This window comes from Numida meleagris, chromosome 6 (assembly GCF_002078875.1).
Source record: "Numida meleagris isolate 19003 breed g44 Domestic line chromosome 6, NumMel1.0, whole genome shotgun sequence".
Classification (NCBI taxonomy): Eukaryota; Metazoa; Chordata; class Aves; order Galliformes; family Numididae; genus Numida; species Numida meleagris.
Window position 1 is genome coordinate 29,445,935 of NC_034414.1, and position 20,325 is coordinate 29,466,259.

Consider the following 20,325-nt stretch of genomic DNA (forward strand, 5'->3'; position numbering starts at 1 on the left):
ACCGCTCCGGTTGTGGTGTTCCCCCGCGTGCCCCTCACCGGGACGGAGCGGGGCAGGCGCGTTGCTCCCCGTTTGCCCCCCTCCTCCCCCGCAGGTTGCCCCCCAACTTTCTGTGGGCAGGTGTCCGCATTCGTGGCAGCTGCAGAGCCCCTGCGTGGATGCCGCGTGTAAACAAAGGAGCGGCGGGAACGGGGGCCGAAAGGCCGAGAGTAAAACCGGTGACAAAAAGCTTATCTAGGCTGAAAACGGGGCGCTAATATTAGAGACTGGAGCTGCACGTGTTTACGAGGAGGATCGGCGCTAACCGTGCCGGCCGAGGAGGGGGCGCGGGGCGGGAGCTGACGCCGTGCGAGGCGAGGGAGCGGCGCGAGCTGCCGGCGGGCGGTGGCGGAAATCTCCGCCGTGAGAAGCGGGGAGCCTGCTCCCTGCCACCGCCGCTCCTTCGGCCTTCCTCAAAACGCGTGCGTTCGCGCACTGAAGCGACGGTCCGAGTCCGGCTGTATGAGCTTCGAGGAGACCGGGTGCCGGCTCCCGCTCTTGGGTCACGACGCCCCCACCCAGCGCCGCGGGCTGCAGCAGGGCGGCCGAGGGCTCCCGCCCGCGGGTGCCTCGGGGCGCCAGGCCGAGGCGCTGCCGTCCGTCCCCCCGCGCCTGCCGCCCCGCCCGGGGCAGGTGCGCGAGCCCCCGGCGGCGGGAGTGGAAAAACCCCAAGCGGGGCGGGCGCGTGAGGAGGAGCCGTTGCCCGCCCGCGTCGCGCGAAGGGCCCCGCGCGGCTCCGTGGGTGGGACACACCTCCGTGCGCGCGCGCCGCCATTGGCCGGGCGGCACGGGGGTGTGCGGGCGGGGCGGGGCCCGGCGGCGGCGCGCGGAGCTGGAGCCGGCTAAAAGGAGCGGCGCGGCAACGGCGGGCATCCTCCGCTCGTTCGGCATCTTCTGCGCCATGGCCCTACGCGGCGGCTTCGCGCGGCTCCTCCGCAAGCGGGCGGACGCGGGGCTGCAGCTGCCCCGGCGGGCGCGCTCGGTGGCGCTGGTGGGCGCCCCGTTCTCCAGGGGACAGGTGGGCGCCGGGCCGGGGCGGGGGGCCGCGGCGCGGCGGAGGGCAGCGCTCGCTAACGCGTCCCTTTTTCTTTGTCTGACAGAAACGGCGCGGAGTGGACCACGGCCCCGCTACTCTCCGCGCCGCGGGGCTGGCGGAGCGGCTGGCCGGGCTCGGTGAGGCGCCGCGGGACGCGATCCTCCCCATCCCGTCCCCGTCAGGGCCCCCTCACCCCCACCGGGGCTCCCCCTCCCCGCGCCCGTCGGAGGAGCGTGACTCAGCCGCCCGCCGCGCGGGGGGATGGGGGGAGAGGGAAGAGCGGCCCCTCGCCCCGCGTTCCGCCGCACCGCGCCGGCCGCCGGTCTCCGTGCAAAACAGCCGGAGCCGCAGCGGTAACCTCGTGGGGTGCCCGGAACAAAGGGCTCCGTGCCGCTGCACGCGTTCCTTCCCGGCTCCCGGAGACCGCATCCGCTCTGCGCTGCCGTGCTGGTGGCTTCGCTGGGCAGCGGCGGTGCGCTGCTCCCACAAGCCGGAGAAGCATCAGGCCGCGTAGGAAGCGTTCCGTGCACGCAGGCCAGGGATGCCGCTTGCCGTGCTCCTCGATTCCATATTCATAGCCAGGAACTTAGCTTGTTCCCACAACGGCCGCATACTTTCAAGTGATGAAATTCAGAATTCTCTGGAGAAATCTTCAGGTCTATGTCTATCTGAAGTTTTTGCTTATTTGTGATTCAGCTTCTCGCATCTGTTGTTTCTACAAGCTGAGAACCGATTAATAACTGTGATGCAGTACTCAAAACCTGATATAAGGGATAGAAACCTTTAAAGCGGCCTTAGAGAATCTTTAGGTAGCGTTGAAAGCTGTACAGTGATGAATTGCAGAGGTGGACCAACAGAGAAAACATTATCTACTGTGTGTGATTAGCGCTAATGAAATTCAGCTGCATGCAGAGGAAAGATAATTGCTAATAGCCTTCTAGCAAATTTAATCTGAATTATGAAATCACTCTAAAGCGGGCTATTGTTCTGTACAGCCCTATGGGCTCACTGTGCGCATTTTATGATTCACGAGCTGGAAAGTCCCAATTTGCAAGCAAGTGAGTAGATGCTCGTTTCCTGTCCTATATTGTGCCAAGCTGAGATGCATGTCTTGCTCATCCCCTGCGTACCCTTGGCAATGTTTGACTTGTTAGCAATCATGATCTATAGCCACAACAAAAATAGAAGAGCTGTTGTACACTGGAATAAATGCAGGTCTAGATATTACTGACCTTAAAGCTACAGAAAATAACAAGTTAGCAGCTTTGAAAGGATACGTTATCCTCTGTAAGGAGGCAGGCAGTGGTTTGATGTCGACTTCCAGTAGAATTCTCTATTGGAAAGCCTGGGGTTCTCTTTCAAATTGTTCTAATACTTTGCATTTTATAAAAATCCTTTTTATTTATTTTTTTAAATCGCCTTTGCATGACACAAGCTCACTTCAGTAGAAGCTTGAAGAAGGTGAGGAGAAAGGAGGATCCCTTTCAGGATCCCAGTAACAATGAAAAGAAAAAAGGATAGAAATGAAGCAAACTAAATTCAGAAATAAACAGAAGGTGAAGAGTACTCTCACTATTTAGTTGCTTATGGACCTCTTTCTAATTAGTCAGTAACGTACATGGAGATACTTTCTTGCTCTTCTCTTAAAGTTTATAATGGCTCTGGGATTATTTTTCCTGCAGCTTCAGTTTCCTGTTGCATTATTCCACTGGGGTAGTGCTCTTCTCCATTTGGCATTGATGTTTATTGCTTCTTGAATCTCTGCACCTCTCTCCTGAACGGGTTCAGATGGCACAAACATTGTAATGCGTTCTGTGTGAGGGCACGTCCCTGGCATGGACTGAGGAACTGTGTATTGTGCAGAGACCATCTGCTGGAGGGCTGGGTGGTAGGTTGAGGAGGGAACTACCATGCAGCCTTTTGAATTGTGCACATCTGTTGTTCATGGAACCTTAACAAATGATTAGCTTTTGTGGGGGGGCTGGCAGGATAGCTTTGCCTGGAGTAATGTGATAGTGCCATTGCTCGGCCTCCTGTGGTATGCTGAACTGGCAGTAAAATGTTTCCCTTTGTCTTCACCTTTTTACCACAGTACATTCTCTTCTTAAACATTGAAGAAGGCAAAAGAGCAGTGCTGCTCTTATTAACTTGAGCCTTCTGTCTATCCATTCTGCCGAAAGAATCTGTTGTTCTCATGGGTCCCTGTTTCTTGTCTTCCAGGAGCAGGTAGATAACTGCAGCAGAACAGATTTCTCCTTAAGAATAATGTCTGCCTAAGATACGAGGCTTCTGTTTTCCCATATGTATAGTCTATTTCTGAAGCTTGCATGTCCATGAGCTGCAGGTGTTGTGTTGTTTTGTTCCCCCCTGCTTCTCCTTCCAGCAGGGTTGTTGGAGATGGCTGTAGACACGATTGCAATGTTTGTCCTTGTCATGACAAACTTGGAAGTGGGGGTGAGGCGAACAGTGGGGAGATGCTTCCCAGCAAGAACGTGAGGTGGATTCAGAGCAGTCAAAAGAAGCATAAATGGGAAAAGGAGATGTCATTCCTATAGGGAAAACTACATTCATTTGTTTAAAGTGGAAGAGATTGTTAGAATCTGCTGTTTGTCTGAATTTGTAAAGTTTGTCTTGCTCATTTTACATCCACGTGTTCAATTTGACCTGCATAAAATGGAGATGCTCTTAAGTCCACTTTAGAACTGCAGCATTTGGATAGTAAGATGCATGCACTGTTTAAGTCACATGTATTATACTTTGTTACTTTGAATATCAAGGAACTGCATGGCTTTCTGTATGCATATATATCTAATTGAATAACTTCAGTTGCTGAAGGTACATCAGAGAAAGTGAGAACACCATATATTTGGTTCTTCTCCCATTTGGAAGGGATTTATCTGTTCCTCTTGCTCTATTCTAACAGCTGGTTTTTTGTTGTTTTTTTTTTTCTATTGCAGCCACCTGAGCTGCTGCTCCAATTTCTATCTTTTTCGATCTTTCCCTTGAAAGACTCTGTGACTGTAGGCACATGGTATTATATCTTTTTGGCTGCCTAGGATGATCACTGCTGCTGAGCAGCTTGTTCATGCTTAGGCTGAAATACAAAGAGGGAGCTGAGAAGCAGATGGTATCAGTAGCCTGTCAGAGATGAATCTGAGCCATTAACTTGTCTTTTATGCCCTCCTAGAAGAGCAAGAACGCTGTTACCCCTTGGTAGTACCTTGAGGTGTAACCAAGAGGAGAGCGCTAAGGTAGCAGGAGTCCAGCTCCCAGGCCAAGAACAGTGGGTGTGCAAGTCTGTAGCGAGTGTAATTAAAACATAACTGACTAAGCCTGTGGGGCTTCTTAATCACTTCAGTGATGTTTGTCTTTTGGCATCGTTTCTTTTCCAAAGGGAAACTAAAATATTAACACGTTAAAGGATTTTACTTTCCCTTCAGAGAAGAAAAAATACTACATGAAAAAAAGAGATTGTTAACTCCATTGCGTGGAGACAGCATACAAGGAGGGCTATACGTTGTTCTAGCAGTTAATACAAATAGGCACAAATAGGAGGTTCTTGAACTTTGAGTGGAATGGTGTGGGGGAGTTAGATGACAAAGTACCCTTGACTTAAGCTACAGAAGATGCAAAGTGTTCTTTTTTGAGTATCCTTTTCAGAAGTTTTTTCTGACCTCTCCTTTCTGCTGTAGATTATACAGAGAATCTGATTAAGCTTAAATCCGGTGTTGCTTAGTCCTCTTACCCAAAAGAGAAAAGGACCATTTTCACATTTCTATAAGCAGTAGGTAGCTGTTGTTAGTCACCTCAAAGGCCATTGTGATCTAGAGCACCTTTACTGTTGCTAGCACGGAAATAACGCTAGTATGAAAGTTCTTCCAAAGTCTTCATTCTCGTATGTTGACTGTTGCTGATTTCTGTTTTATTTAATGAGCCAAATGAGGCTGGGTTGCATGTTTAATTACAGTTGGGTTTCTACTACTCTAGAATGGATTTAAAAAAAAAAAAAAAAGGTACAGAGTTGCTTGTTTGACAAGCTGGCAGACTGCAGTCATGGAGCCTACAAAACAAGTAGAGCTAGGCTTATCAAAAAAAAGAGTGACCATCATGTTACTGCTCTTCTGTTTCATAGGAACAAAGCTCTACAGTAACAGAATGCGGGGAGTCAGTGTAGTGAATCAGAAAACTTAAGGAGATACCCCTCTAAAAGAGGAAAGGAGCCGCTAATCCCCATGTGACTGGAGATACGCTCCTGCTTTGCCTAAAACCATTGGATCCCTGCTGACATCAGTGCCTTAAAATAGCAATTCAGCTTTTCTGTCTCACCAGCAGGTGAAGTTATGGCAAGTTTCTGTATTGATGGAAAATAAGTAATGAATTAGCTACTTCGACATATCTTCATTATCATCTTAGGTGAAGATTTTTAAGAAGATAAATAGTCTTTCAATTATGCACAGAGGTACAAAGAGTAAGTACTGGTGCTGGAGTTCAGCAGAAGTGACTGATAACAGCTAGAGCTGCCATGTTAGAAAAACACTTTTCATCAGCACATCCAGTAAATATGTCAAAAATATTAAAGAACTGCCTGTGTCCTTTAAGCCTTAAGTACACTGTTCCATTCTGCTTTCCTTAAATCTAAGTCAAGACTGTAGTTTGGCCTTTTTTTAAAGATACATTTGTGTTAGAAACAACAATTTGTCAGAAATTCAGTGTTTTGGTCTTCTAATCTAGTTTAGCTCTGTACTATTTTCTGTCTCTACCATTCCTCTTCAAAACTCAGTATTTTATATCCTTTAATGCATTCTCAGTTAGTAGAGCCAGTCAAGCCTCCTAAACCTGTAGAATTCCAGGAAAGTCTGAATGTCCTCCATAGGTAACCTCAAAATTTGTCTCTTATTTTAGTCTTGTTATTCACATTTTTCACCGTTGATGAGGCTAAAATGCAGGCAGACAAAATATTAAGCTGCTCACAATTTAAATAGTGTGTTTTGTTAAATCTTTGTTGCCGAGATGAAAAATGCTATTGTTCATGGGTGCTTCTGATCACGTCTGCTGTCAGTACTGTCAAAGCTATCTATTAATTTGCTATGAATTTTCTCAGGGGAAAAAATGGCTAGGATACAGCATAAGGTTGTTAACAGTAATAGCTAAGACATCTGCCCTACCAAGCAGAAGTGGGAACGCCCTATTTTTTTTTTTTAACCCAGGCATGCTTCCTCCATGCCCAACAAAACAGGTAAATGGCAGCCTTCTTTCCTTTTCCTCTCGCAGACAAAAGCATGCACAAATACCTCTATTTAACGTCAGTATAACATGCTTATGAAGCACCACAGCTTATTTCTGGAACTAGAATAGATTTCCTTCCTCTTATTTGTACAGATCCAAGAGACAGTTATTCTTTAGAAATATACCCTTCGAATGTTTATTAGCCACAAATGGTTAATTTCAGAGAGCAATGGTGATACCTGTATGGCCAAAGTCAAGGCACAGTTAAATGCCCTGGTCATAACTGGCACCTGCAGCATAACATTTGGGCAGCTGTCGGAATGCACCGAGGGCAGGTGTGGCTCAACTCAGTGACAGCAGGCTGCCAGGAACTGACTGATAACCAGGCAGGCAGGAGCAGCCCTGCAGAGGCTTTGCAGGAGAACTGCTCTGGGAACATCTCCAGGGAGGCTGCTCCATGGTTGCTTTTTCACAACTGGCCTTGGGCACAGAAACCTAAGCTAGAAGTAGGGGAATGTGTCGTGACACCAGTTATGAGTTATCCTTTTAAATGTTGGACACTTTAATGTTTGCGTGATCACCACTAGGCTTAGAAATTACTGGAGAAATAAGGGCAGTGAGTGTACATGGAGTTCAGGCATTCCTTCTGATAGGTCAGCTCTGATTCTCTTCCGTTTCTCATGCTGATGGAAGATACCATCTGCTCATTTATCTTCAGTCTGAAAAGCTCCGTGTCACTCTAATTTTATGTATATGCTTTTTTCCCCTCTTTGGTGCAGATTCCAGGCTATACATTATCCGTGAAAGAAGCTTTAAAGGAAACTTAACTTAGAATAAAGCATAATGGTTGCTTAAATTCTAGTTGTTTTTCATATCAGTTTGCTTTAAATAAACCTTTAAAAATATTCAGCTAAACCAGTGCAGATCAGGAAACTGAATTATTTTCTTCTAATCTTTCAGTAAAGGAAGATGAGATTGAAGGATCAAAGAATAGAGTTCTTTGTCTTGTACTTCATTTAGTTTTACGGACGATGTGTTTGAATCTTGATATCTTGTTACAAAATCAGTTTTAATACATGGCTTAGCTGATTTTCTTCACCCACAAAACAAATTATCTGGACTGGAATAAGTTCAAGTAAGGTGCTGCTTAATTTTTTACTATGAATGGTATTGAAGGAGAGAAGCTATAGGGGAGAGGCATAGGGAGATGACCGAAAAGCTAGATAACGAATTGGGTTTTGGTCTGCTTTATGGTGGGTGTGGGGAATCTTATTTCTTCATTTGAAACTTTGTCATTGTAGACTTGCAAGATCAAGGTACCTATGGCAGGTACGCGCTTCTAGGAACATGATACAGAAAATTACTTTTGGATGGAAGATGGAAATATCGGTCGTTACTTCAGCTGGTGAAAAGCTGGGGTTGAGGCACCAAAAAAAATGGTCATTTTAATATGAATGAGTGAGCTGGTCTGATACTACTTTATTGCAGCAGATAAGGAGAAACCTTCAATGAGTTCTACTTCTGTTCTTCCTTCCTTGTTGCTACCTGACTGGTTAACTAATATAATAACCACTTCTGTAATATTCTCAAGCATTTCCTTGTTGAGGAAAGCTGTTTTGGTATTATGACTCCCTATGGCTTTAAGTGCTTGCTTTGCTGTCAGGAACTGTTTCTGGGTTAAGTTTATTGGAAGGGAAGTGGAACTCATGCTGGGCTGGTCAGCAGAGTGACAGACCATAGTAGGTGCACCCTTGTCTCTGATGCAAGCCACAGAGCAAATGTTTCCCAACACCTGACACTGACGTTTTTGGAGACCTCTTTCAGGTCAAGTGCACTGGGTTTCGTAAGTGATTAAAGTTACAAAGGGGGAAATGAGGTAGCTTCTTGATTTGCGGCTGGGAAAAATATTTCTTAGCTAATAGTAAGCAAAGGGGACACTTCAAGACTACAGACATGGGGTAGCACTTGGAATTGGGTCGTTGCTGTCTGAGCAAGAGCCTTTTACTTCACCTTAAGCCAGACCTGTCTGAATACTAAAAAGCAGGGTGGAACTTCCTGGGACATGAACCTCCTTTTATTGGAAGAAATCTCCTATTAGATGTAGACATATTTAAAGAGAATCAAACTTCTAAAATCAACTTCAAAGCACAAAATATTTTGATTAAACTTGGCTGCTGAAGTTTTAGACCCTTGCAGCTACAACCTTGCTAGCCTTGCTTCATATTCCTATAGAACAAAAGTGTGTCTTTGCTTACACTCACCTCCCCAGATGAATATGGGAGGTTAAAACTGTCTTAAAACGAGTTTCAGAATGCACTGTTCATAGTGAATGAGTTATTTGTTTGCTGTTGTGGAACACACTACCTGTGTCTTTGAGAAGGCATTACAAAATAAAGTCCATCCCAGTCAGTGAGCTTATAATGGTAACAGCTTGTAGCCCTCTGCTCACAGGAAGTAAAACATTATCTATAAACACTGTTCATAATACTCATTGGTTCCTGAAAAGCCTCTCTGTATTAAGGAGGCTGTAATCTGAGCAAGCAACTCTCGTGTAAGCACTAGTGATGCTTTCATGAGAGCAGTTTTATATAATACATAGCACAGTGAGATACAGTAACAGTGGCACTTCAGATTCTTTTTAAATTAGTCCAGCAAGATTAAAAAAAACTCCTAAGAGAAACTTCCCATTTAATTTAGGATGTTCTGTTTTTCCTCTAGTTCACAAATATCCAGTGTAAGCAGCCTGTGTCAAGAGATCACTTCTATCTTGTTTTCCACCTGCTTCTGTTTCAAGTCCTGTTTGCTGCCTAGGAGACTTGTTATAACTGTATTACAATAGTGTGCCTTTCAGCAATGTCAGCAGATAGCCTGGGCTTTGAAGGCTGAATCTCCTTCTGTCAAATTCCAGCTTCTGGCTGGGGTGCAGCATCCTAGCAGAGGAGGATGGGAAGCTTTCCCTGCTGCTAGTGCCCGGATGTTTTTCAGTTAAATGCCACCTGCTTTTGCACTGAGTTGAGCCCCATTATGATGTTAACAGCAGATTTGAAGAGGCATACAGGAGACTTTATTTTGTTAAGTATGTTCTTAATTTGTATTTCTATTCTTTCTTAAGTACAAGTTAAGCTTGTACTGATGAAAAATACTGATTCCCTTTACTAGATATATGTAAATTCCTGTTCTGGGCTCTGCAAGTTGAAGAAGTAACTGTCCTATATCCCCTCATCTGCTGGCTGGATGCCTATGTGACCTTTTCCCAACTTGTTCAGGTCAAAAGAAACAGACCTAGGTATATGGCAAAAAAAAGTGATGACAGTGCCTTCTAGTGGGACACAAACCCTATGGAGCAATAGCAGATTTAAAAAAAAAAAAGAAAAAATTGGCTCACCCTTTCTGACAACCAGTGATGACTCAAGAGGAGTGCAATCTCTATCCAGAGAGATGCTACTCCCTCAGCTGCCAACCCTTAAATGAGGGTGAGGAGGGGTTAACCCAGGCTCCACCCCTCCCAGTCACTCTGGTGCATTGCTTGCACCTGAGCTCCCTGAGTTAGCTGAGCCTTCTCACCTGGTGCTCTCAACCATTAGCTGTGACCTACCAAATCCCCTCCACCTAGGAAAGATAAACTGTGAAAAATATTCCAAGCAACTAACTCCTTTTTGGCTGAAATGTGTACCCAAGTAGCTCTGCATTAATCATGCATACTAACAGAAGAACTGTTGTACAAAAATGCATGTATTGTTTATGTAATTATACTGTGTGTTTGTATTCAGACTGACACCCTCATTTCCCTGATACCCCTTTCAAACTTCTATAACAGCAACAGATGAATCAATCCTTCCTCCCCTTCCCACCCTCCCCCACTTGAAACAGTGATCTCTTAAAACAGGCAGTGAGTCCGTGCTGATAAAGCTGAGTTGCATGGATTTAGGTATGTGTATATAATGTGGCATTGATCATTCACTAATTACTAGAACAGAATATATTTCTTATTTTAATGTAATTTTTGTTAAGAGTTTTGAAGGGGAGCAAAAACATTTCATTTGATTATATTTAACTTCATATTCTTTAGCTACTAGCAAAACATCTGCGGTCTTTAGTTTCTAGGTACTGAATGGTACTGTTTCATTTAAAAAGAAAGCCTAAATCTGAAAGAATCTAAAGTTGAAAATAATTCTGCTTGGTTGAAGCCATTTTTTTAGAATGAACAAACAACCTGATGCTTTTTACTGTAAAAGTAAGGTAAAGGAACTGTAAGATTTTTACTGTATTTTCCCGAGTTCTGTAAAAATCTAGGGGTAAATGCTTATAGACAGGAGGTAACATCTACAGAGCTGTTACCGATACTTTAAAGAGAGCAGTTAAGAGTTCTCACCTATCCTACTGAATACTTTTTGACAGGAAAGAATATGATTATGACTGAAATAAAAACACATGCAGGGAAGTCTGTAGAGCTGGTGGGGAAAAGAAACTGCTTTCATTCTACATAACCTTCCACATAGGTCACAGATACAATGAACTTGCTGGTCACAGCCCAGCTGTCTGGTGGGTAGTCTTCTTGTGTGCTTTTTTCCTTAACTTGTTGGAAAACAAAGCTTCACCTGGCAGAGCAAATCTTCAAATGCCAAAGTATGTCCCCTGCTGTTCCTGTCTAGATGTGACCTGCTGCACGGACAAATGGTTTGCATGCTGAGCTTTCTAATGAGTCTAAGGAATTTGGCTTCTGTGTTTGCCCACATCTTTTTCCATTTTTGAGAACTGAGAGATAGTAATGTTTAAAAGGCCTACATGTATTCTTTGTTAACTTTCCATGCTGATATAGAAAGTTATTTGTTTATAGCTTTTACTATCTTAAAACATAAATGCAAACTACTAGAGAAAGTAGGGTATGGTGGATTATATAGTTTCTCATTAATGACCGAGTACCAGCAAGACATGGTAGGTTGTACTGCACTGCAGCATGTCTACCCATCTATGAATTTCTGTATTGAGCAGCAAAATGCAGTTGAGAGATTCAGTTATTAAACTCCCTTAAATCAAAACTATGCATGGGCAGATCACAGGGCAAGTAACTCAGGTCTTTAAGCATTAGACTAATATCTGAGAATTCAAAGAGAATCTAAGGGAAGACTTGACCCTTAGACAAGAGTACAATACTTGACTTGACAACCTGACGTATTCTTTTCCTTTATATTCAGTAAGCACACAGACAAATGAGCATGTTCATTTTAGCTCTTTGATATCTGGTCACTCCTAAGTATGTGCAGGCACTTCTAATTGCCTGCTGGCATGTGGTTATTCTGTGTACTGTGAATATCTTTGTATGTCATTCACTAAGCTTTCCTTTGCCCCAGGGTCATTTCATCGTAGCCTTAAAAATTCTAGGTGTATTAAAAATATATAATCATAATATATGTACAAAACATACACTTTAATCTCTACCCACTAGATATTATATATGCATACTCATGTATACTTATATATGAGAAGATATTGAAGTTTTTAGGGTTGCATTCATATTTACTTCTGAGACTGTTTGCATCACAGTGAGACAAACAGAGGTAGCTGACTGAAAACATTCAAGTCACCCAGAGAAACTTGAGCTATCCTCTGTAAGTGTGTAAAACCAGCGGGCCTAAACAAAAGAGAGAAGCAAAGAAAGAAGCTGCTGCAAGATTTATGAACTGCACCTGAACAACTAAACTTTTAAAGATGGCAACAAAAACTGAGGCATCTGCTGTCTTCAACAGACGTTCTGCTTTTTTTTTTATAAAATTAACTAGAAAGGCATCTTAATTTGGAAGGTGTGGGAGTACTCTTTGTCCAAAAGGTTAACAAGATCCTACAGTTCTGGACCCCAAAGCTGTGTCCATCTATCTCTAACACATCCCCAGTGGCAGCTGTGTGAACCTGATGGTCACCACAGGAAACAAAAGGCTCTTCTAATTCAGAAACAGAATCAAGTTATTACAACTTACCAATGGGGGTCTGGAAGAAAATAGTAAAAAAACAACAACAAAAAAGTCTTAGGCACCAGCTGATACTCCCTTAAACATCATTTGTAGAATCTGCTGTTTGCCCTGCTTTGAGGATAGCCTCAGGAATCTTAAAAGAGTCCTTAAAGTGCTACGGAAGAGGGCATGGTCAGTTCTTTGTTTTACACTGATCTAAAGATGGGGCACTATGCTATAATTGCCTTCTGTTCTTTTTGATCCTTCAGTGGGTAAAAACACTGTGCTGTATCTCCTGGGAGAGAGGACAAGTCTTAAGTGGCAGTCTTTTCCTTCATTACATTGCACAATGTGCTCTTGCTGTGCAAATCATCAAACATGGCTGCTCAACTGCAGATCTACTCCCTGTGCACATCAGAGGCATCAGATCAAAGGAATGTGGGAAACTTTTAATTTGTACGGTCTTCCAAAGCTCTTGATACCGACTGATGCAGTATCTTGATGTATTATAATAAAACTCATCTTCAACCATACTAAAGTACTTTCATCAAACCTTTGAATAACAGTGGAATAATACGCATGCCTGAGAAGTAGCCTTGCAGGAAGACAGAGATTTAAAAAAAAAAAAAATCTTTAAGGTATGTACAGTGAATATTGCAACACCTTCCTGATTCTGTGTGGAAGTAGAACGAAACAGCGGAGGGAAATGTTTGTGCTGGAGATCAGATAGCACATTGAAACCTGGAAAAAAATTAGCTTAAAATTCCAGAGCTGTTGTCCTGCTGACGACTTAGGTATTGCGTGAGGGAGGAAAAAAATGCTGCTGTATGCCTGTGATGTCTTTTGAAATCTATGCAGTAGTAGGTCCAGCTTACTGCTTTAAGTATCTGTAGATAATGTGCATTCTTGCAGAGTTGCTGATGCTATATTCACTTAATGTTTTGTCAAGTAGCTGTGCTCAGCTGCCATATCCTCTCCTAGCAAATTTAGGTTTGCATATGTCCTTGATATAGAAAGTATGCTTGCCTATTTCCCAGTAGCCTAATTCTCACCAGTGACTCAAACTTTTTCTTTCATTCTATTAATCAGTCCAAAAATCCTTTGAAATGATAATGAACTCATTTTTCTCAGTGCAACTTCAACCTTATTTCAACCAAATCTACACAGCCTTTTTCATAGCTAATGGTTTCATGGGCATCAGGCAGGAACCACAGAGCCCCAAGTGAGATGTTTCTCCATGTTGATTTGCTTGCCTTAATTTTTCAAAGTTTCCTGTTAGTCCCCAAACGGCCAAAGGCAAAATGTCAAGCTCCAGCCTGGATGCTTTGAACTGTGAACGGACTAGTGATTCTGAGGAACAAATTGGAGAGGCATGACTGGTATTTGGGGTAGTCTTCAGCTACTTCCCGTGTAGCTGTAAATACCTTTTACAGTCCTCATCAGGCCAACTGCTGCAGGCACTTCAGGCACTATCTGAAACTGAGAGGCTGTGGCCTGGGAGATCTAAAAGACTGTTATGAAAGCATGTGGTATCAGACAGCAGAACTTCAAAGTTGAAGCACTGATATGGAAGATAATTTAGAAACAGCCAGTTAATAAACTCATTTTTCCATTTGGGTGAGAGAAGGGAGATGACACACAAAAATATTCCCTTGTTTCCTAGTCTGTGAAGGGACTTCTTTTTGTTAAATAGACAGAAATATCTTTTAGGATAAGTCTTAGATTTGTAATATTGTCATGTTTCAACAGCCATTTAAGCCATACCTAGCAATGTCAGGATCTCAAAGAGGACTGGGGTCAAAGTCCCAGAATTAAAATATCTCCTCTGACATTTTGCATTGGGAAAACAGACAGGTTCTCCTACAAGACACCAGTTGCTTGAGAAGTACTCTCCAAAAAAAAGAAAAAAAAAAAAAAACCTCCATTATTGTTAACTTAGCACTCTTTGTGCCTGGGTTTTTGTGGGGTTTGGGAATGGTAAATAACCATGAGGACTCAAATAAACTTGACGAAACACAGTTCTAGGCATCTTTCAGCAACTAATTTAAGATCATATGCAACTTGGCTGATTAGAAAAACAGCAATACAAACCATACATTTTTGTGCTATAATTGTCAATAGTTAAAACAAAGCTCCTTTTTAGGTGAAATTCTATGATTGGCCTCTTATATCATTGACAAAGTGATGTTATCATCTTAAGCTTTCTGATTTGTGAGATGATTGTTGGCAAGGGCATGCAAATAGTCCAGTGAAATGGTTCCCTCCCCATTGTTCCTTACATACTTGCCCAACTAATTTTTTTAAGAGACCGTATTTTATTTTCAGTTTGGATTGTCTTTTCCTTTGGGTGCTCATTTAGTAACTCCCCTTTCTCCTTTTGTTATCATGTTTCCAGGATGCCAACTGTACGACTTTGGAGATTTGAATTTCACTCAAGTTCCCAATGATGAACTGTACAACAACTTGATTTATTACCCACGGTCAGTGGGGTTAGCCAGCCAGGTACTGGCTGATGCTGTAAGCAGAGCAGTAGCTGCTGGACACAGCTGCGTCACTATAGGAGGTGATCACAGGTGCGCTCACAAACTAAAGGTGATTTGTGTTGCATGCTGCAGGCTGACACTTAAAGGGGAGCATAAGAATTTAAGTAAAAAATAGAAGGGTAGTGAGAAGGGGGTTATTCCCTGGCAGAACCATAGCAGCATCTTGATTTGATTTCTGAGGCTTCTGGAACATTAAAGTCATTTACCTGGCCTTCTGAAGACAGTACTGCTTAATTCCAGACTGTTATTGATCTGTAAACATACAAATGAGGTTTTCCTCTTCAGGAAAGTTATGTGATCGGATCCCTTTAGGAATTGTTGCAGTTTCTTTACTGCTGAATGTTTAGTGATATGCCTGTTTTGACCCCCTAGCTCTCAGGATGTCATCTCTTAGGATTTGTTTGTAATGCCTGCACACAGGCCACTTTTTAATAGATATTAAAATATGTGAGACTGTCTTTCCATTCTTTTTCACTAACCTGAAGTGAAAAGTGTAAGAAGTGGTTGAAGAAGGCTGGACACATAAGAATGAATTTGAGGTGAAGGTGACATGGCAAAATTGTTGAACAGCAAATTAATGAGTTAGCGTATTGGACTTCCTAAGAGATCATTTGGAGCTAGAACACATAAAATTTAGTTTGTGAAGGGTGGCAATGGAGAGAGAAGAGCTCTCTCTAATCTTTCATTACAAGTACTGTCCTGTAGAGTTATTTGGGAGTGGCATGCCACGCAGCTTGTACAGCACACACCCTTCATTCATCATAGGGATGTCCAATATGTTGAAACATGACAATGATGCTGTCTGAAGTTGCAGACTTCCTATTTCTACTTCAGAACAACTGCAGGGACAATGTTTTGCACACTTGAGTAAAGACTTTGCTACTGTACTTGCAGCTTGGCACTTGGTTCCATCAGTGGCCACACACGGCAGTGCCCACATCTCTGTGTGATCTGGGTGGACGCACATGCTGATATTAACACTCCTCTTACAACTCAGTCTGGAAACCTCCATGGACAGCCTCTCTCATTTCTCTTGAGAGAACTTCAAGATAAAGTAAGTATCGTGCGTAGACAGCCTACACTGAAATCCTCTAAGCATTTTACTTTTTCTGGCATAGAGCGCTTTCTTAACTGCCATGCAGGCGGCTGGAATTAGATCATCTTTAAGGTCCCTTCCAACCCAAGCCATTCTATGATTCTACAAGTACCTGTTGCATCTACTGGAGACACAACAGTGGTGTCCTGTGCATTCTTCAGGAGCAGAAGCCTTTGCAGTCAGAACTTAGAAACAAGAACCTGTTTCTGTTAAGGTTTAGGCTGGAGAAAGGAGCAGGATTGGCAACTGCATATTGAGAATGGACACTGGATCTGCAGAAAAGCTAACTCTTGATTTTACTCTGGAACGATGCTCTGCTAGTCATTCCTTGAATTTTGTTTATTCCCTGATAAATCTTTTGGGTGCTGTGTTGATAAAATGCTTCTTCCAGATAAGATTACTTAATGTCTTTATGGGTATTGAAGAGATTGTAACATTAGTACCTGTCTGGCATAGGAAGACTGCTCTCAGCTGCTAAAGCTCTTCTGCTTTTCTCCTGCAAATTCATTTGAATGAATTCCATCTACAAGCAAATAATTATTTGGTCCTTTTAAATACTTTCCTCTTGCTAATAATTCTTGTACAGTCACTTCAAACTTGCTAGAATTCCTAAAGTAATGCTTCATGAAATATTTCCAGGACACAAGGAGGTTAATATAGAAGGCTACTGTATTTCTTGTGTTTTTTTTTTTCCTTAAGTTAAAGGGGATGGCTTTTATTTGGCAGTTGTGCCGACTTCTGCAGGAGAAACAGAAAAGGCAAAAGAAAATTTTGTGAATTTTGAAGCTCACCTAAGGTGAATGATACTGTAAGTCTTAGAACAAAGCAATACTTATAAAGTATTGCGCGTGGCCAGTCATATTATGACTTCAAAAATAGCTTCAAATGTTGTTGCTGGAATATAATTAATAATTGAGAAGCATAGAAGGGAAGCAAAACCTTCTTGCTATGTTGACTCTAGACGTATTCAGAGCTAGGGGAGGATAAAGTAGCGTGTGATAATTTAAAGCACTCTTTAAATTAATAGATGTTACTGGCTGAAGAATTTTTAATCAAAATTGCATAGTATAACTATTTCACTATCAATGCTGACCTTTAATGGGATCTCATCATTTTTCATTTGCTGACTTGCTGTTCTCTGGAGTTTTACATGATGATAAAGCCCAATATAGTCTCCTCCCCTTCCCTGCCCCACCTGGAAACTCGCCCTTTGTTTCTGCAACAGTTTGCCTGACTTCTTGGTGACTTTCCTAAAAAGGCAGAGATACCTTGGGTTTTATCCTACTCGAGTAGGATGTACTGGCTAAGTTACTTCACACTGCCATTAAGTGCACTGTGCAAGTGACCTACATCTGGGTATCCTGCTTCTTATAATCTCCTAATATATTCAACAAAGATAATTACCAATTGCTTATGGATTTGAGCTTTTTATTCCTCCTCTTCAGACTGCATTAGAGACTTCCTCTATTAACATATTTAGCTCGAGTAAAATGGTGTGGCATAGGCAGGGACTGATTACATCAGGAAACTAGGCTCTCAAGTAGTGAACTCTTCTCTATACAGGCAGAGAAAAAAATGCCATAAATGCAAAGTTTTGAAGGAAGAATTAAGCACAGGTTTGTTATATATGTTATTAAACTAATCTAATACCAACACTTTGCCTGCAGGTCCCACAACTTCCTGGCTTTTCCTGGCTAAAGCCCTGCCTTTCAGCATCTGATATTGTGTACATTGGGTTGAGGGATGTGGATCCTGCTGAATAGTAAGTTGATTTAGTTTAGTGGGGTTACTGGTGGTAGGTGGATGGTTGGACTAGGTGATCTTGTAGGTCTTTTCCAACCTAGCTAATTCTATGATTCTGTGATTTAAAGGATTTTTGTAAACTCTGAAATCACGGGCTTCTTCCACACCTACCTGTTCACAAGGTTTGTACAGTTTCAGTTTAGGCCACTAATAATTACAATTATTTTAAAACTTTTATTCTAACAGCTATATTTTGAAGAACTATGACATCCAGTATTTTTCCATGAGGGATGTTGATCGCCTTGGAATTCAGAAAGTTATGGAAAGAACATTCGAACAGCTGATGGGCAGGTAACAAACTACTGACTTAACTACTCTATCATCAATTTGCTGAGTACCCACTTTCCCAAAGTTACATAAGCAAAGGTCACTGTTGATGTAAGGTGGCCAAACAGAACCACTGAAATGTCCAGCAAATCGTATGTCTTAGTGTTTACTTGTATCCTTGACTCACACATATTAAAATAGAACCATGTCACAGTGTTTGGCAAAAATCTTGAGAGGAATTACAGCTGTAGTGACTAATGGAACCTGTTGCATGTTATTTGTCCTGTTTCTTGAGGAATCCTGTATTTTGCTGCAGTTTGACAGAAGTGTTGAATCAACTCTGAGTCTCGAGTACCCCTGTTAAGATTATATATATAGCAACTGACAGTAAATTGAATTCAGCTGCAGTAAATGAGGTAGAAGCTTTTCATGGCTTCTTCCTTAGACTGAAGCAGATGCTCAGTGAAACCAGAAAGTCAAACTTCTGTTTTCCCAAGGTATGTTAGAAAAAAGTCTGAGGTAAGAGATGTTTCAGAGAACCCAAAGATTAAAGATATATATATTTCCACATAGATGACATTGCGTAGGACTTTGTGGAGAGCTCTTTAGTATCATGCAAGAGGATGCTACTTTGCTGATCAGCCTGGACAGTGAAAAAATACATGCACAAAAAAATCTTAAGTTCTTGAAACGGCTTTTCTTGTCCTTTTGTCCATAGGAGTCAGAGACCAATTCACCTGAGTTTTGACATCGATGCTTTTGATCCCTCACTGGCTCCAGCAACTGGGACTCCTGTTCTAGGTGGATTAACTTACAGAGAAGGCATGTACATTGCAGAGGAAATACACAACACAGGTAAGAGCTGACAAGCTTTTCTGCCGGAAAGCAGACTGCATAAAGCCTATATCAGTTACGTTTTTCCACAAAACACAAGTTTAACCAAATAAGATGAATATAGCCAAAATTGAGGTGCCTGAAAAGTCAGTTTGACCCTCATAAAGGAAAAACAATTTCCTCTCACTGAGCAGTACTTGAGGTGTTGAAAGCAGCTTTACCATCAACATTCTCAAAAGTAAATATACCTTAAGGGCTAATCCAAAAAATGGCTTTGTCATCCTACAAAATAGTGTCCCCTATACCTATACACACGAAGCCAGATACATTTGGGGAAAAAAGGATGCAAACAATTTTAAGCATTTTGGAGATCCTATTCTAAGTTGCAAGACTAACAAATTAAGCTTTCACCAATTATATACAGCAGCTAATTTAAGAGTTTCCTCCTTATGCCAGAGACTTTGTTTAGATTGTTTAAGCAACGAATTTCCTGAAATAAAAATTGTTATGGAAAGAATCAAAAAAGCAGAAACCTCCATAGAATCAGGAATAGGAGCTAGAGAATATAAATAAGTCTTACATAATAAAGTGCACCTCAGAACTGTAGGTGAAAGATCAAACTCCTGAATTTTTCCTGAATGCTAAAAGCACGGATGGAGTGAGGTAGCAACGACCTAAGGAACCAAAGAAAAAAACTTACATCTAAAGAACAATGACCTTTTCCCTCACTTGAGCCAATTTTACTTGTCCAATGGACAGAATAGGTCACAAGTTCAAACATCAGTCTTTCTGCAAAGAATGAAGGGCTACAAAATACACCCTCTTACAGCTTTAACCTTTTTCCTTAGTGTAACGTGATATAAGCATAACAAGATGGCAAAACAGCAATGTCTTAGGCTACAGCAAGTGAGTATCTGCCTAGATGGGATAGCAGTAGGTATAGAAACAAGAGAAAGAAACTGCTTACCTTTGTAGGGCCTGTAAGGTCCTCAGGTAGACAGGGATCTCCAAGTGAGATACCCTCCCCTCCACTGCCAACCCTTAAAAGGGATGGAGCCAGGATCACTCAGGTGCACTGACTGCACCTGAGCTCCCCTGGGTTGGCCCCGCCCTCCTGCCAGGTGCTCAGTCACTGGTTCAAGTGATGACTTAGCATTTCCACTACACATAGTAACAAAGCTGCAAATAATTTTTATAGGAATGCTTTCAGCTGTAGACATGGTTGAAGTCAATCCATTGCTTGGAGCTTCTCAAGAGGAAGCGAATGCAACTGCTAGTCTTGCAGTTGATGTGATAGCAACGTGCTTTGGACAGACGAGAGAAGGGGCGCACACTGCTTTTGATGAACTCCCAACACCCAGTTCTCCAGATGAATCTGACAGCGAAGAGCAAGTGAGGATTTAAGAATCCACAATGCCGGGTACGCTGGACGTTAAAGAGCTCTGCTGAGGCACTTGAGCAAATAGACTGTCAACACTTGGCAAATACTGTTAACTTCTCAATTTTTAAATAAAAGTAGTTTTTCCACTTGAT

At 42.4% G+C, this 20,325-nt stretch overlaps 1 protein-coding gene across 2 annotated transcripts; it reads left to right on the top strand.

Moving 5' to 3' along the window:
- On the top strand, positions 22–20,324 carry ARG2 (arginase 2). Of its 2 annotated transcripts, none has more exons than XM_021400889.1 (8): positions 22–218; positions 1,140–1,212; positions 14,645–14,822; positions 15,687–15,846; positions 17,556–17,650; positions 17,878–17,982; positions 18,677–18,813; positions 19,991–20,324. In XM_021400889.1, the coding sequence occupies exons 1-8, from the start codon at positions 159–161 to the stop codon at positions 20,194–20,196; spliced, it is 1,014 nt and encodes a 337-aa protein (XP_021256564.1). In that variant the 5' UTR covers positions 22–158; the 3' UTR covers positions 20,197–20,324. The 2 variants fall into 2 exon arrangements, with proteins under 2 accessions (XP_021256564.1, XP_021256563.1); XM_021400888.1 differs by lacking the exon at positions 22–218 and adding an exon at positions 853–1,057.

What these genes read in the sequence shown, in the direction of transcription:
- ARG2 (XM_021400888.1), top strand. Translation starts at nt 941, where the DNA reads ATGGCCCTACGCGGCGGCTTCGCGCGGCTCCTCCGCAAGCGGGCGGAC. An exon ending in GGAGCGGCTGGCCGGGCTCG is followed by an intron (nt 1,213 to 14,644) that starts GTGAGGCGCCGC and finishes TCATGTTTCCAG; the next exon opens with GATGCCAACTGTACGACTTT. An exon ending in TTCGAACAGCTGATGGGCAG is followed by an intron (nt 17,983 to 18,676) that starts GTAACAAACTAC and finishes TTTTGTCCATAG; the next exon opens with GAGTCAGAGACCAATTCACC.